Source organism: Mastomys coucha, unplaced genomic scaffold, assembly GCF_008632895.1.
Source record: "Mastomys coucha isolate ucsf_1 unplaced genomic scaffold, UCSF_Mcou_1 pScaffold1, whole genome shotgun sequence".
Classification (NCBI taxonomy): domain Eukaryota; kingdom Metazoa; phylum Chordata; class Mammalia; order Rodentia; family Muridae; genus Mastomys; species Mastomys coucha.
Window position 1 is genome coordinate 7,864,040 of NW_022196891.1, and position 16,079 is coordinate 7,880,118.

Below are 16,079 nucleotides of genomic sequence, written 5' to 3' on the forward strand. Positions count from 1 at the left end.
TTATATTTAATCTTTTAAGAGTGTACCACATGGATGCTTTGAATTCCAAACTTTTACTATATCTCTTATAGACATTTATCCTAATAAAATAAACTGCAAAATATGTGAAATTTCAATTTTTAAAAAGTATTGCTGTTGATATTTTACTTGTGTCTCAAAATATGAACGGGTGTGAATGTGACTGCCTATGCATAAAACATTAGTGTATGTATATAACACATATAGATATGAATATGAACACTAGTTTGACTACCTTTAAATTGCTAGTTGATGTAATCACATTCATTTAATAAAATTCAAAATAACAGGTACTTATTTTTTATAAATAAAATGATTTATAATAAATTTATAAAATCATACTAAAAATGTTTTTAACCCTAGAAGTTTTGTAAAGCTTGATGTATAAATAATGCTATTGTATCTTTTTAAATGACTTTCAACATTTTTCCATATGGACTATCATCCTTTAAATAGAAATTCTGTGTCCAAAGCAGACATTGATGTTTGTATACAGGAAGTGTAAAATAACAGTCATCAATGAAACACACCTTTCTGAAGAAAGAAAAAAATGGTTTGCTCTTTGTTATATTCATAAAAGTTGTTTTTCACTACTGTAGGTCACCTTAATTTAATTTTATGTAATATGTTTAAAGCGTTTATATTTATCTGGACTATGGCATACTTTTAAAAAAAATAATGCTCTTAATTCTTTGAGAATTTTTTACAATGTATTCTGATCATATTCAGGCTTTTCATTCTTCCCGATCCTTTCGCATCACCTTATAGAACAATTTTTACACGTGGGAGTAGTCCTGAAAGGTGAGAGCTTTTGACTAAGTCACACGATGCCAATTTGTCTGCCATGTCTCCTGCTATTCCTAATTCCCCCTGTTGGTTTCTAAGTGGGAACAAAAAAAGCTAAACAAGAAGGAAAGTCCAGGAAAGGAAGTTTGAATCTCACTTAGAAGCAGCAGTAAAATAGTTGTAAGAGGCAGAAGGAGAGAAGGAACGGGGAGGGAGGATGGAGAGGGGAATGGTGGATTCGGAAGCAGGTGTGGGGAAGGACAGGAAAGACCGCTAGATGGCCAGGAAGATGAATGGAAATGTGCAACTGAGAGGACTGAGGAGATGGGGGGCATCTCTAGGAAGAGACACATCTAGGATACAGGAGGCATTCAAAAATCAATGGCTGCCCCGCTCACATGAAGCTGATGTGTAATCGGGCTTCATGTGGGTCCTGAACAACTGGAACAGGGCTATCCCAAAAGCTACTGCCTGTTCCTGGGATATGTTCAACTAGCTGGGCTGCTTTGTCTGGCCTCAGTGGGAGAGGAAGCTCCTATCCTTGCAGAGACTTGAAGTGCCAGGGCTAGCAGATAACCAGCCCTCCCCGCCCCCATCCTCCCTCAGAGGAGAAGGAAATGGGGGAGCAGGTGACTGGTAGGGCAACAGCGAGGATGATGTAAAGTGAATAACTAAAAAAATGAAAATTAAATTAAAAATAAATGAAGAGCATTAAAAGGTTGTAAAAGTACTCTGACACGATATAAACAAAAAAGCAATAATTGTATACATATACACTGTACTTGAATTCAGAAAGTTATGTAGTTGACATATCACAAAAATAAATACCAAATGTCGTGGAAAATCTCAGAAGTCAAAAGACAGATATCGAAGTGAAAGTTTGAAAAAGCTGTCACTTGACCTATGAGTATATAAAAACGCATATAAAAGGCAATATTTCAAAATAAACATATTAACCATGCAATTGTGATTGTGTATGTTTGTGGAACTCTAAAATATATTAAATATAACTTGAAAATCTTTAAATATTTTATCAAGGAAAAAATTTATTTTGAATATATAGGTTTGGCTTTTTGAACATATGCATCATTCATATATGGCACTTTCTTTAGAGAATTTTTGGTGATTACAAAGAGGATAATTTTTCTATTAACTTTCATACTTTAAATTACATTCCCATTGCTTTTAAGGAACTTAGAGCTGGAACACTTTGACCAGATTACTTATTTAAGCAAATTGTGTGAAAGACATTTAATGAAAATTTCCCTCTTCAAATTAAAGAGGACAAAATAAATAATAAAACAAAGCTTGTGAAAATTTCCTCTGCCAGTAATGTAGAAAAAAATCTTACATCTCTAATTTAATGAAGTTTGATGAAGTTTGTAATGTGTACACAATAATTTGTTTCTATGGTATTCAACAGTGAGACATTTTAAACTGTCATACATTTGTTTTGAAAAGCAAAAGAAATAACTGCAAATGTGTGTACATTCCAGTTTGTTTTGGTAATACATTTAAGCCAATTATTTGTTGCAAATCTCTGTTGCATTCTAGATACCAATAAATTTGGCAGGATACTCAAGTTTATGACTAAAATTTAAGAGCAAAAATACCTTTCTTATGCGAAAATGTATTATCTATACATTTTATATATTTTAATGAAAACCCTTAAAAATGCAATTTCATAGTTTTTGGTTGAATTCATTTTTTCTTAAATATAAATAAATGATCCATGCAAGTTTTGTGATGTAGCACGTCAAAGTATAAAATCAAAATAGTTCAACTAAGTAATACAACTTCAACAGTTTTACAACAAAATCTATTTCTTCAATCAAAATGGAGCAATGAGGTAACATATGACTAAGAAAAACATACATAAAATATGAGAGTAATCTTTCAATACAGTGAAATAAGGATGACAGGATCCTTTCTACTATACCACGCTTAGAGAAGCATTTCTTACAAAAGAATTACAGACTTTAATTCAGTTAATAGAACGTGTATGGTAGTTTTTTGGATAGAGTAGGAAAGTCACAGTGTTTTAAGCTGAACTGGTTTTCCAAAATGGGAAGATTATTAAGGCATAGTAAGTAGTATTTTTTTCTCCTCAAACAATGAAATAAAAGGTATAAAGCCTAAGTATTAAAAAGGGAGAAATACAACATTTAGGAGAATGGTGCATATCTAGAGAATATAAAATCCTGAGACACTAGTTGAAATTTAAGATCACAATTAACAATCTTGAATTAAGACACACATCAAAATAGTTAGGAATACAGTAATAGTTTAGGCATTAAATAGGAAAGGAACTACAATGTAACAGCAAGTACTTAGATTAAAGCTTTTGTTTTTAATCTTGTTTTATGTACTCTAATATTCCAGGATCTTTTAAAATAGTTTCAACAAGAATATGAGCATGGTAAGAATAATGCTGCCATATTCCTCCCTGCCTTCTTCCTTCCCTGTCACTTCATAAATTCTTTCCTCCCATAATTCTCTCATTTCTTCTTTTTTTCCCTTCTAGCATTGTGCACAAAGAATACAAAATGTAAGACTTTTTCCATATTAAATTTATTTGCATGTATTCAGTTGACTGTTAGTCACAATACTGAAAGGACAATATACTTCATATTAATAATCGGTTCTTTTAAGGTAGGAATTTTGAAATTTTGGATAGATGGTTAGCCATGGATGCAAGGTATATGGCAGTTTCCATATTACATTCTCTAGATTGAGAATTACACTGGGAATTGTGGTTATCTGGATGCAGTTGTGGTTGTGATTGTATTATGGAAAGGATAGGAAAATGAATTAAGATACCCTTTCCACTGTTATCTCCCCAACTCCTACATCTCTCAGTATTTTTCCTGAGAAATCCCTTGATATGAGATGTTTGAACCAATTTCATTGTTACATGTAGTATTAGTTAGGTAGGAGTGTTACGTAAATACCAATGGCTTCACTCATTTGAGGGAATGAAATCTAAACCATAGCACTGAATAACCTGCCTGTGTCAGTATTTGAGCAAAAGACTTATCAGCATGTTTAATTTAAGCAAGCCATTTGATATGGATATCAAGGATATATATATAACTACCACATATAATAGAGTTACATGTATGTAATATATGAAACCTATTTTTTATTATTTATATGACAGGACATAATACTTAAGTTACAATGTACGCACCAAGATTGTTTTTGATGGATTAATTAGATTCATGTAACTTGCAAGAGGCTCCTTCTTAGTCATTATTCCTGAATGAAATCTTACCGTAGTGGTGGTTGTGGGATATTAGCCCACATGAGCATTATAGATATATCCTTATTATTTAAGGTCACAGAGCCAGATCTTCGAACAATGTTACCAGAGCAGAAGGAGGCTTTCCCGTTGCTGAAGTTGGAGGATCTTGTCATAGGTGAACTTATAGAAATGAGAACTAATATTAAATATAACTGCATTCTCCAACTTGGGTTCATTCATTAGCACACAAACTGCTGATGCTATATCCCAAAGACCTAGAAAGGGGTATGGCAAAATTATTCCAACCATAGCCAAGCTGCCTTTATTAAGCAGGGAGTTCTCTGTTTATGATCATTGCTTTCTTTCCCAAGCAACTGGAAAATGGTGTAAAACCAAAGAGGGAGGACAAGTTTACAGACTTCAATGAGTGTACTTTGATAATGAAATAAATTAAACACATACATTACTTGTGTTAAAAACATTAACCCACATACTTTTATAGCACAAATATCAAGGTTTATAATGCTAAGAATCTACAAAATTACCTGTTACCTCTGTTCAAACTTTAGGTCATTTAGATCTTGCCAATTATTTCAATGTTTTTCTTTGCTAAGATGAAGTAAAATACATAGGAACATTAGACAATTTAGCCAACCCATATCAGCAAGAAATGGCTCAATATTCAATGTCCAAATACATTTTAGAATGTTAAGCACCCTTAGATCTGGGTGTTATTTTCTTTTACATCTTTCTTAATCACTGAAATCACTCTCAGTTATGATCACGGACTAAAAAATTATAGTATTTGATTGCCCAAAACTAAGTGATAGGCTTCATACAAAAAGAATGGCTATGATTTGTCATAATGAACAAAATCTTCTGATCAATGATATCAAATAAAAGTTCAGACAGTGAGACTGTAAAATGACATAATGTGGGATATTCAAGGCATGCTGTATGTGATAAGGCAGATGGTTTTTGAAGATATTTGCAATGGGTAACTTGACAGGTCCTGACATCTCTTAAAACTTGAAAAAGATAGTTTCATTCATAGGAGACAGTTAATTATTCTGCTTTTCTAAAGAAACCAAATGTGTTGTTTTGTGGAACCTAAGCTTAATATGTACATGTCATTGTATCTTCTGATAAAAATAATAAATTAAATTTAAGCATAATCATAAATTTAATATCCAGGCTTTTCAGAAAAACAAATTTAGTTTTAGGATGGGTTGTTTTCTAATTATCTAGAATAAATCTGTGCTGGTTGTGAATTTTTAAAAACTTCATTACCGGTGTTTCTCCACTGTGCCACCTGATAGCACAATTTTTTAAAATTCCAACACTATTTTAAATGAGTAGTTGTACCAATTAGGCTTAAGTGTGAAGACACTGATAAAGAAACGGCTTTTACAGATAGGATATTTTAAATTCTTCATAAGCAATAAAAATGATAACCTTATTTGTAATTTGGCAATAAGTTTGGAGACTATTCAGAATTGAAATGTGCCAAAATTTCCACTCACCTTAAGTAGTCAAATCGTAAGGCAGCAGGGCTCACGCAGGAGCAAACGCAGGCAAATTCAATTGATCCCTTTCCTGTATACAATACTTCTCTGAGGGGATTCGCAAAGTCTTCTTCAGATGTTCATTATGAAAGAAAACTAAAAATTACTCACACTTTATTTTCTATATCTCGTCTTTCCTTTCTCCTGCACATAACCCACTAATCACCTATAACCCATAGATGCATTTCTGCACAATTTTCAAAGAAAGACAGAAGTGGCTTTCACCGTCCTCCACATACCTGTACCCATTTCTAATTACCACCTTAGTATGAAGTACTGCTCTATCGCCCCAGAACTTTTCTATTTGATCTGACTTAAGATCATATTCTGGGAATTGAGAACAGTGAGACTCCGACCAATAATGGAAATCGAGTTATCATCTTACTAGCAATTGTAAATGTTTGTTTTCAAACTTTCATAGAGTAATCTTCCTTGAAACTAAAAATGAAGATTTGTGTTTTCAATCTATATTAATTTCTATTCGTTTTAACATGAAGGCAAAATTCTGAGTCCTGTGTGATAAACACAAATAAATATAGGGGACATGGCATGATCTTCATTTATGCCTTTATAGAAGGAAAAAAAAAAAGACAGCTAAGTTAGATTCTGCTGGAATGTAACAAATCCTCAGCTTTATCACTCTGAAGGCACATTTAGACAAAACAGGAAACTACAGAGATAAAACCTCTTTTATGTAGGTCAGTGGGGCAGACTCCAAAATGTTAGAGAGGTTGAGGAAACTTTAGTTTGAAACATCAGGAAGACTGCAATCTGCATAGATTACCATGAAATCTTGATGCTGCCTGATAATGTTTCGTGACCACATTGTAATTACTACATTGGCTTATAATAGCAGAGCAGTTCTGATTTCAGAACCTACCAAGTAAAAAGGAAGCACGTTTTATGTTGACTAATTTATGATGAGATGCAGATGGTAAAGAGAGCAGATGCTTCTGACGTCATTTCTCGATTGCCTTTAGCTTTTGCAAGCACTAGCAGCCTGTAAATCCACTCACTGGATTACAGGACAAAGCAGGAAAGCTTTTTAATTCTGTTTCCAGTCACTACCACCGCCCATCCTCCCTCACCCCCCCCCACCACCAACCAAAAAAAAAAACCCAACTAGCACAGACAAAAGTCTGCTTTTGCTTTGAGTCATATTGTGGTAATGCCATACAACTAAATGTGATTATAAATCTGTGTCCGTATTTAACACAAAGTAAATCATTGGGGGAAGGGAGCTGATGGGTAGTTTTGTAGGTAATAATTACTGACTTCCTTGTTGACAAAGACAAAATGGCTAGCTAGGGTGAGGGTCGTGTGATGGTGGACAGCTGTAGCTTCAGAGAGCCAAATCAATCGTACCCAAAATAATCCACCAACTTTCAGTATCTGTTCAGTCTTATTTCTTAAGGACGAAAAAAAGAAAGGAAGAAACAAAAAAAGTCAATTCTGTTTTCATCTATATTTTCCAGTTTCTTATAGGAACTTTTATCACCCGCCCCCCCACCCAGTGATTTCAATAAACACTATACAACATAAAATAATTTTTTTCTTTTTTTATTTCTCTTTTTTTGTGTGCAAGGTAAATGTTAGACCTTTTCAAAACATAAAGTTTTGTTGTCCATCTTAAAAGCAAGAGATGACTGGATACAGCAGCAATTGCAAGGCCTTTTGTAGTGTTTGAGGTCCCAAGATAGATAATTAGTTTCCAAAGAAGGTGAGTTAAGGTCCATTAAAATTTTCCCATATTTTCAGACCCCCAGAATATATACCTCTGTAGCAGAAACATTTTAGCAGAAAAAAATTCAGAAACAAAGGCAAGGAAAGTGGTAACATAAAAATAAATCCTGCTAGGCCAAATATGGAGCCTATTTGGAAAATATCTCTGTGTAAATAACAGACTGGACACACACACTCTCTCTACGCACATACATACATACATACATGTACAAGAATAAACAAAGTTTTCTAGTTCATGTCCACAAAGTAGGCTGGGACACATTAGTGCAAATTTTGCCGGCCTGCAGCATTTAGTCCTCAAACTTTGGATACCCTAGACGATCCATCAGCGTCCAGCAAATGTTTTCAATTAGTTTAATTTCATCTCTAGGCAAGTTTGTTTTCCAAATATTAGTATTAGATGGTGATATTTCCCCCTCGTATGGAAGATAAAAAAGGTTTGTGGAAGTAGCAAATAGCATTTGGTTTAAACTAGCAGGAGACAAAGGGATGCCAAGAAAAGCAAAAATCCTTTCAGTGGTCTTCTGAGGAAAATGAACAATATCTTCAAACTTGACCAGATGGTAGCTGGTCGGCAGCAAATCTGTATTTATTCTCAAGGCTGCTGCAGTGTTTGCTGCCCACAAATGAGATAATAAGGAGACAGCATTTGACTGGGATATTTCTAATTCTTTCTTCAGTGATTCATACTCGAACGCATAGCCAGAATTCGAATTACATTTGCTTTTACCTTCCTCTATGGTAAACAGTTTTGCTAAGTGCTCTGGTACATTCTTCAAAGAATAAAGACTTGGTTTACTACCATGCAGCATTGAATAGATCCAAGCTCGAGGGTCTCTTACTATGTACAATGCCCGCAACGAAGTTCCTAAAACTTCCTGAAAAAAATGAAGCTTCAATGTCCAGCTACCACTACTTAAGCTGAGCACGGGACGTGCACTTGGGTAATAAACAAGGTGTCTTCTTAAAGCCCTAATGTACTCAGCATCTCTATCAAATGGTCCTTTTATTCTACCTCTTTGATCTGCCAAGGACTCCCTTCTTTTCAATTTTCGTTTTTTGTCCTTATTAGTTGTAAAGTATTGAGTCAGTTTATTCCTACTGGTTTCATGTAGATGGATGTTTTGCAAGTGAAGTTTTGTATCCTGGACCAAAGACTGCAGCCACCCTCGAAGAAGATGAAAGTGCCCACTGTGGATATCTGATACTGTCCATTCACAGGCATCGACAAATGAGTCAATTTCGAATTCAGTTTCAGGGATATCCATGTAGGCTGTAGGAATTCTGATGTAGAGAAAATCACTACTATTGAAAAAAAGCTGTTTGAGAATTTCCGCTCCTGAACCCGGGAGTGAGGTAATAACAACATTTGGAAGATCCACAGGATGCCCGTCAGAAACCATGACCTTCTCATTTGTCTTAGCTTCAGCCCTTGTCCATTTGGCACAGATAGGCTGTGTGCAAGTACTCCATACATCCAGAAGCTCAATAAGCCACAAGGCAATGACAAGTATTAATACACAGCGCATTAGCTTTCTAAAAGAAAGGTAAAAGCGCCATTGAAAAGTTAAAATAACCAAACTAATACACAAAATGAATCCAACTGCTATATTAAATTTAAATCCGAAGGGGAAATTAACTCGATCATGTCTTACAAGGTTTGCTATTGCTTGAGTCCCCAAACCAAATCGGGTTATTTGTCCTTGATTAGCTACACTGGCAAAACCACCGAATCCCAGGTAACTGAATCTGCTTTTCAGGTTTTGATAGTCAGTAACAACAGAAACACTATGTTCAGTACTGTTGACATGTAAAGAAATCTGAAGTCCAGAACTGGAACTATCAATAAATCTGCAGCTGGAGACATTGACATATGGACCATAAAATACATAAGCGATTCTTGTGATTGCGGATTCCATATGAAACGTAACATTAACAAACTGAGTCCACCGCTTCTTAAACTCAGCAGCCTGCTCTGCTTCCTGTATATTAGCCACAGGACTGTTGCCATGGTGATCAAACCAAAACATTTTATAGTGTGCATCCCACACATCCATCATGGCACCATTATACCTATTCATAAATCTGTACGGGATGTATTTAAAATCAATATCCAAATTATGAAAGAAGGCACTGACGGAATTTATTGGGGAACTTTCTTGCCTTTCAATATGATCGATAACAAGCAGAGTTTGCGAATTTAAAAGAAGTAAAGCACGGTAGACACTCTTCAGTCTCATCGCAGAAGAATAAGCAGACACCGCTTCCCCACTCACAAACATCCTGTCTCCGTGCTGAGCAGCAGCAATCAGTTCCCCAGCTGCATCACCGACCTCTTCGCCGGTCCACCTGAGCCACTGGGCACATTCTCCCAGTTGACCCTCCCAGGGCTGATTACACTGGCTCGATGGTGATGGGGCAAACACCAAGACATTGTTAAGGTGACTCAACTTCGGTCCATAAAGGGCCTCAGAAACAAACACTTGCCCATTAGGCGCAAAAGTAAATGAATTTTGATCTGGATGTTCATGTCCCGGATTAAAGCTTTTCCATCCATCAATCCAGGAATATGGCTGGAAGTGAACTATGTCATACACAGCTCGTCCTCCCAGTTTCCCAGATTTAAAAGACACAAAGGTGTTGGTCTGGGTGTTTGGCAGCCCACCTCCATAAGTCACGACACCCCAGTTAGGAAACGTGTGCATTTTTGCAGTGCCAAAGTCGACGGGAGGCTGTGGGGTGAGTGTGGGATCATACCAGATGTACTCAGTATGAAGTGTACTCCACCGCTGGGCAGTGGAAGGGACCATCGGTCCATCCTTAGGTCGATGCTTTCTAATTTGCTGAGCTAACCAATTTCCTGCTCCGTTCTGTAAAATGAACTTATCCAAGAAAACTAGCTGGCTCTCTGGACCATAAAACCAATTATAATTGGAATCTGCTATGCCAACAGTTCTTTGATAGCCTGGCAAAAGCGTAGCATAGTAAAACCAAAAATGCATTTTTAGCCAGTTATTATCAAAGTTGTTGATGTTAAAGTGGCGCTGTGCCAAGAAAACATACTGTGTCACCGATTTTGAGGTATAGCTTCCATAGGCCACACCTTCATCCAGAGAGCCATCTACAATGTGATTCAAGAGAAACATAGTCTTCTCCATCACGTCAACAACAACTTGTTTCCATAGGTTTGCTTTAGATCCTTTATCTACTCCAGTAACCAAGGCCCCTATGAGTAACGCTATCATATTTGTAGCTTGGTGGTTATGAAGAAGTTGTTTGCCCCATGAGCGAATCTTGGAATATTCATACATTTCCTCGGTAACAATCCAAATTTTTTCTAGGTATTTTTGTTTCCGCTGATTACCAAGTAGATTATATAAAAAGTCAAAGGCGGTGGCAAAGCCTGTTAAAGAATGGCCAACTGGAACCTCATCCCCTGGTGCACTCTCAACTAGCCAGTCTTTGTAGCTAACCATCCTGTCCATGTACTCCATGACAAATTCAAAGGCAACCTTATCTTCTGGGCATAATAAGCAATACAATGCTAAAGGAGGAAGGTTATTACCATATATTTCATTCCACTTGGCAGCAAACTCAGCGTGCTTGGGTGGAGGTAGGTAGTATGACGGATTGGACAGCATAATTGTCACTGCACTTTTGATAGCTCTAAAAATATGCAAATGGCTCGTACGAGACTTTTGTTTCATTGCTTGGATATCTCCAGCATCAAAATATAAATTTGGATGAAGTTTTTGGTTGGGTTTGAAATCTTGTCCTTTCTGTGACTTAAACCATTGTATATCGTCTGTGAAAACTGCCCATTCAGAATAATTGCTCACAGATTCTTCACAAGCAGAAAAACTACACATCATCAATGTTAAAAATAGTAAATGTCCTGTAAACATAAACGCCATGATCCATGGGGAAAAATCTTTTCCTTAGGCATATGTGTTAAGCACAGTGTTTCCCATCTGGTTATTGTAAATTATATATTAAAGATGTAGCAAAAAAAAAAACAAAAACAAAAACAAAAACAGACTATATATACCTCATAGGCTGTGAAATCCAGGTACCATTTAGCTCATTCAAAGCAAGGACAGTTGTCATAACGAAGAAATTATATAGTATGTCTGTGTCCCTGGCACAGGTTTGCTTCCAATAAAATAAAATCAAGGAATATTAATGTCTCCAATGTCTCCAATGCACAGAAAACAGTGGTGTTGTCAGAAAAGACAACGAATCCAACATTTATTCCCTGCATATAAACCTAATTAACATGTGAAAAAGAAAATAAAAAAAATTCCAAAATTCAAATGAAGCCATTTTGAGCATGAAGCACAAGAAGCCATCCTTAGGGATTAACTTACCACACATACATGGTATGTTTCTGTCTGTTCCCCAAAAGAAGATGATAAAGTACTGTCATTCTCAGAGTGAGCAGACTACATTAGTTTTTCTCAGAGTCTGAAGCATAATGATTTCTCAACGGTTTCTTCTTCCATTTTGGGAAAGAAAATATTCTGAACAAGTATTCAAAGTCCTACATGGTTGACAAAGGACACTGAAATTTCTGCCTTCATTTCAAACGTCTTTTTAAAGCACTTCCAAATATCCTTTTATCAAGTTTATCTGTACCTGTAAAAGAATCTAATCTCTTCAATGTCTAGACGCTCTTCTTCCAATCATGAACATATCCACCAAGTGGGGAAGAAAATTCCACTTTCACAACACTGACGTCTGATTTTTGTTCTTTTTTCGTGTCACTCCTCTCTGGGAGAAAAACAAGACAAAGCAAATTTCTAAGACTGGAAGTGGAGATAAAATGATTTATGTAGTTTAGTAATTTGACAGAAATGTGAGAATCACAGTAACATATGTCCAGTCTAACTTTTTTCTAGTGTTTTTTTTCCCTTAATTTGCATACACATTTGGATGCTAGTTCATATTAGCAGAGAAGAAACAACACATGATATATGTCATATTTCACTGTGTTTGTTTCAGTCATTTAAACATGTTTCTGTTCACAAATAATCACCATGCAGGTGAATACAATGTGCTTGCTACTTTGGTTCTGAAAGGTTAAAAGTCAAAATGACCCTTTTAAATTATGGCCCAAAGTTTAGCTTTTAAGGAACGAAAAAGTAGCTTCCCATGACAAGTCACTTTTCTTTGGACAAATCACAAACGACAGTCGGAAAAGAAGACAGACAAGGGACTCTCAGACTCAGTGGCTCACCTGTGGCTGTCTCCAACCTCGTCCCCACGAGCCGCCAGAGGGCGTTCAGACCTAGGTTTAAGGAACAGGCCTCTCCTTGGCCACATCTTGGATGTGGAAGAAACTCACCAAGTTTCAATCTTAGACAAGTCTCCTTTCTGCAGGACACCAAACACTTCCAGCAGCTCCTGACTTGACCCCCCTGTTGCATATCTTAATTCCTTTTTTCGGAACGCATCGTCCTTCGGCTCCAGTCCCCACGGCCTGACCTGGGGCTGCAACGTGGAGACTAGAGAGACCTCCTCTAGATGGCCAAGTCGGCTTACCTCAAGCCGCCAGCAACAGGATCTTCAATCAGAGCTGGGCCCCATCCCAGGAGAAGGATGGCAGTTCAAACAGTGGAGGATTTCTTGGAGGCGGGCCTACGTAAGCCAAGAGCTCCGCACGCCTCCGCCCTTCTGAGGCCAGGGACTGCGCAGGCAGCGGCCGGGCTCGGTCTGCTCAGCTCGGGCGGTGGGAGTCAGGGATCGGAGGGAGAGCTTGTCTAGATCGCGTGGTCTCCTCCGCGACACAGTCTCCGCGGCCCCTCTGGGTGCCGAGTCTCATCAGGGCCGGATCTCGGGAACAGAGACCCAGACACACCCGCCCTGGAGGAAAGCCAGGCGCTGGCCGGGGCGGCTCGGCTGGCAGGGAGGCGCCCCGCGGGCGGCGGGCGTGATCTCCAGGCGCTGTCTCCAGCAGAGCGACGGTGATCCACGGGCCCGAGGCCGCCTACCCCGACGCTCCGCCGAGCTAGCAGGAGCTGCCTGGCTGGCCCACCGAGGGCAGAAAGAGGCGACGCGTAGGGGAGGGCGGGGCGGGGTCTGCTCCGGGGAGGCGTGGCCGGGGGCGGGGCGGAGGCGGGGTCTTAGGGTAGCAGAACGCCGGGTGGGCCTGGGCTGAGCGCCCCGCAGAAAGGATGGGGGCCCCCGGGAAGGGCTGAGCCGCCCGCGTTCTGTCAGTGGGCGGGGCCAGGCCTTAACCCTGTGCGGCGGGGGTTCAATGAAACCGTGTGAGCAGGGTCAGCTTGGCAACTGGATCTCGGGGAAGTTTGGAAGTCCCTTTGTCTTTGCATCGGTCCAGGCTGCTGTCCTAACTTGTTGGTTATTGGGAGAAGATCTGTTAAAACGTCGAAGTGGGGCAGGAAGGAGTTGTAATGACAAATGATGAGAGAAACTCTTGGGGGATGGGATGGGTAATGACTGTGGCAGGGGAATATTCAGTTTCCCTGAGGAGCTGGGAAAGGACTGTATAAGCACTTCTTTGAAATCCCGTGACGCACACCTGCTGGCATGGCTACCAGAGACAAACAAACCAAAAATATCTAGATTAATAGACTTGGTTGCCACTTCGATGGCCAAAAGGACTAGTCATCTCTACCGACTGAAAGTTTCTACGGGACTGAAGCAAATATGGGACGAGCAGTCAGTAAAAAACTGTTCACGGTGGTTCCTTTCACACCTGCGCCACATACGCATGAGAAATGTGAAGCCTGGAACTTCAGTTGCACAATGGGCTGAGACATTGTTCCTTCTGCACTCGCTCAGAGCACTTTCCACAGTCTTAGGTTACACTTGGACACAGACCAATCTACAGTCTGGTCAATAACTTGGAGGTAATAATACAAGGAGCTGTCACGGTTCACTGATTTAAACTCGATCCCTAGTTGGGGATTAGCTAAACTTCAACTTTCTTCTAGCCCCTATTATTTGTTTAAATGCACAGCTGTTTTCTTGGGTCAATTGTTTGAATGACATCGGTAAGAAGATAACTTTACTAGTAAAACTAACTTGAGAGCATGTAATTATAGACAAACTGCTCTTATATTTTGCCCCAGTTGGAACTGTGTCCCAGTCTAATAGCCAAAGTAAGTTTTCCTTTGGCTCTTCAATAGTTGAGTATATTCTATGCCTTCCTCCCAGGGTCTGTCCAGTCACCCTACCTCCAACCCCTTTCTCAAGTTTCAACTGCAATTTTCTCTGAATGGAATTTTCTTATCTTAGTCTCAGTTCATACCATTAAATTCCTCCTCATTTTCCCAAAGCAAACTGTTTCAACAGAAGGATATTTTTCTCTGCATGGGTCTCTAAGTTTTTCTAGGATTACTGTCTCACCCGGTCCACTCCTCTATTCAACATGCAATCTATCTGCTTGTGGATGGTAAGTGCCCTTGTAAGAGCTGAGGCTGGATTTGAAACTCGTTGGCTTTAGTGAACTTAATCACTAAAAGTCAGGTGAAAGCCAAAGTTTTCCTCGTAAGCTTCTCATAAACATCTGAAGGGTTTTTCCCCATGGACCCAGATTGGAGTTCACTCACAACACCATCTCTCTTAAGCGTGAGTAAGGAATTCTGAGGTCTCTGAGATTAAGATCCCTTTTATACAGAGAAGAGCCAAGAAATCAGTGTTCATAAACAGGTAGTAGATGCATAGACTGTTTCTTAAAACAAAATATGTAGAGAGGTAATTTCATCTTGGGTTTGCACTGTGCCAAGTAATGTGAAGGCTACCTATCAGGAATAATTAGTGTCAGAAGAACAACTGTCAGACAAATGTTGTAAATTTCATCCAATTATTGTATTTTCTAATTTATTGTCATTAGTACGACCATTTTCACTTAACTGTTAACATAATCCTCAGGATAGGAGTAAGGTCCTTTTTTTTCTGATCAATATACATACCTGAAAATAAGCTGTGGGGATGCAAATAAGTTCTCCACATAGTAGGATGAGGTTTCTGTATAACTCGTTTTAAACAGTAATCTTCTCAGAGTTCTTACATGTGAGTGTTTTGAAATAAAACAGATGAATGATCCAAATCACTGGCATAAAAGATGATAGGCACTATTAAAAATTAAGAGTCTTGTTTCCTGTGAACTAAAAGTGGGTAATTCCAATTATTCCTTCTACACATGAAGATGCTACTAAGTTAGTTAATTATAAATAATGCATCCAACCATTGAAGAGATGAGCTCTAGTCTATGTTATTGTATATTAAAAAGCCTTTATGAGTGTGGCAAGAGACATATCTACCAACAGCTGTTCAATTCAGAATGCTAGAACTGTATCTTATTTTAATGAAAATAAAGAACAGAATATAATTTTGTTCTGTGGATTCATTTCTATATAAAAGGATCTTAAATCTGCAAGAGATTTTATGCAGTGATATGGAAATACTTATGGAAACCCATTTTCTCTATTTGTGTATCTTTCAACCAACTGTCAATTACTCAACTCAGAGGAAAAATCCGTATTTTAAAATATTACTGTTATGTGAAGTTAAATTACCCTGAAATGGAATAAAGAAGACATTGGCTCTCTAGGTAGCTCAAGTTGGCCTATACCTCGTTTTTCTCCTGTCTAGGCCCCCAAAGAACTTTAATTTCAGGTCTGAACCATCATGCCTGGTCATGATAATTTGTTATAACATTTTCTGGGACAAACAACTTCAAAAGAATGTGTCCTTAAGCA

General features: G+C 38.2%; 1 protein-coding gene across 6 annotated transcripts; it reads right to left on the minus strand.

Moving 5' to 3' along the window:
* Positions 1 to 1,830: 1,830 nt before the first annotated feature.
* On the minus strand, positions 1,831 to 13,405 carry Dsel (dermatan sulfate epimerase like). Of its 6 annotated transcripts, XR_004121443.1 has the most exons (5): positions 12,593 to 13,059; positions 11,992 to 12,126; positions 5,572 to 5,683; positions 4,601 to 4,657; positions 1,831 to 4,323 (listed from the first exon to the last, which is right to left on the minus strand). XR_004121443.1 is itself a non-coding variant. In XM_031380009.1 (2 exons), exon 2 carries the CDS (start codon positions 11,268 to 11,270, stop codon positions 7,647 to 7,649), a length of 3,624 nt encoding a protein of 1,207 aa, XP_031235869.1. In that variant the 5' UTR covers positions 11,271 to 12,126; positions 12,898 to 13,405; the 3' UTR covers positions 7,158 to 7,646. The 6 variants fall into 6 exon arrangements, 3 of the variants coding, with proteins under 3 accessions (XP_031235869.1, XP_031235860.1, XP_031235853.1); XR_004121446.1 differs by lacking the exon at positions 4,601 to 4,657; XR_004121442.1 differs by having other exon boundaries at positions 1,831 to 5,683.
* Positions 13,406 to 16,079: the final 2,674 nt, after the last annotated feature.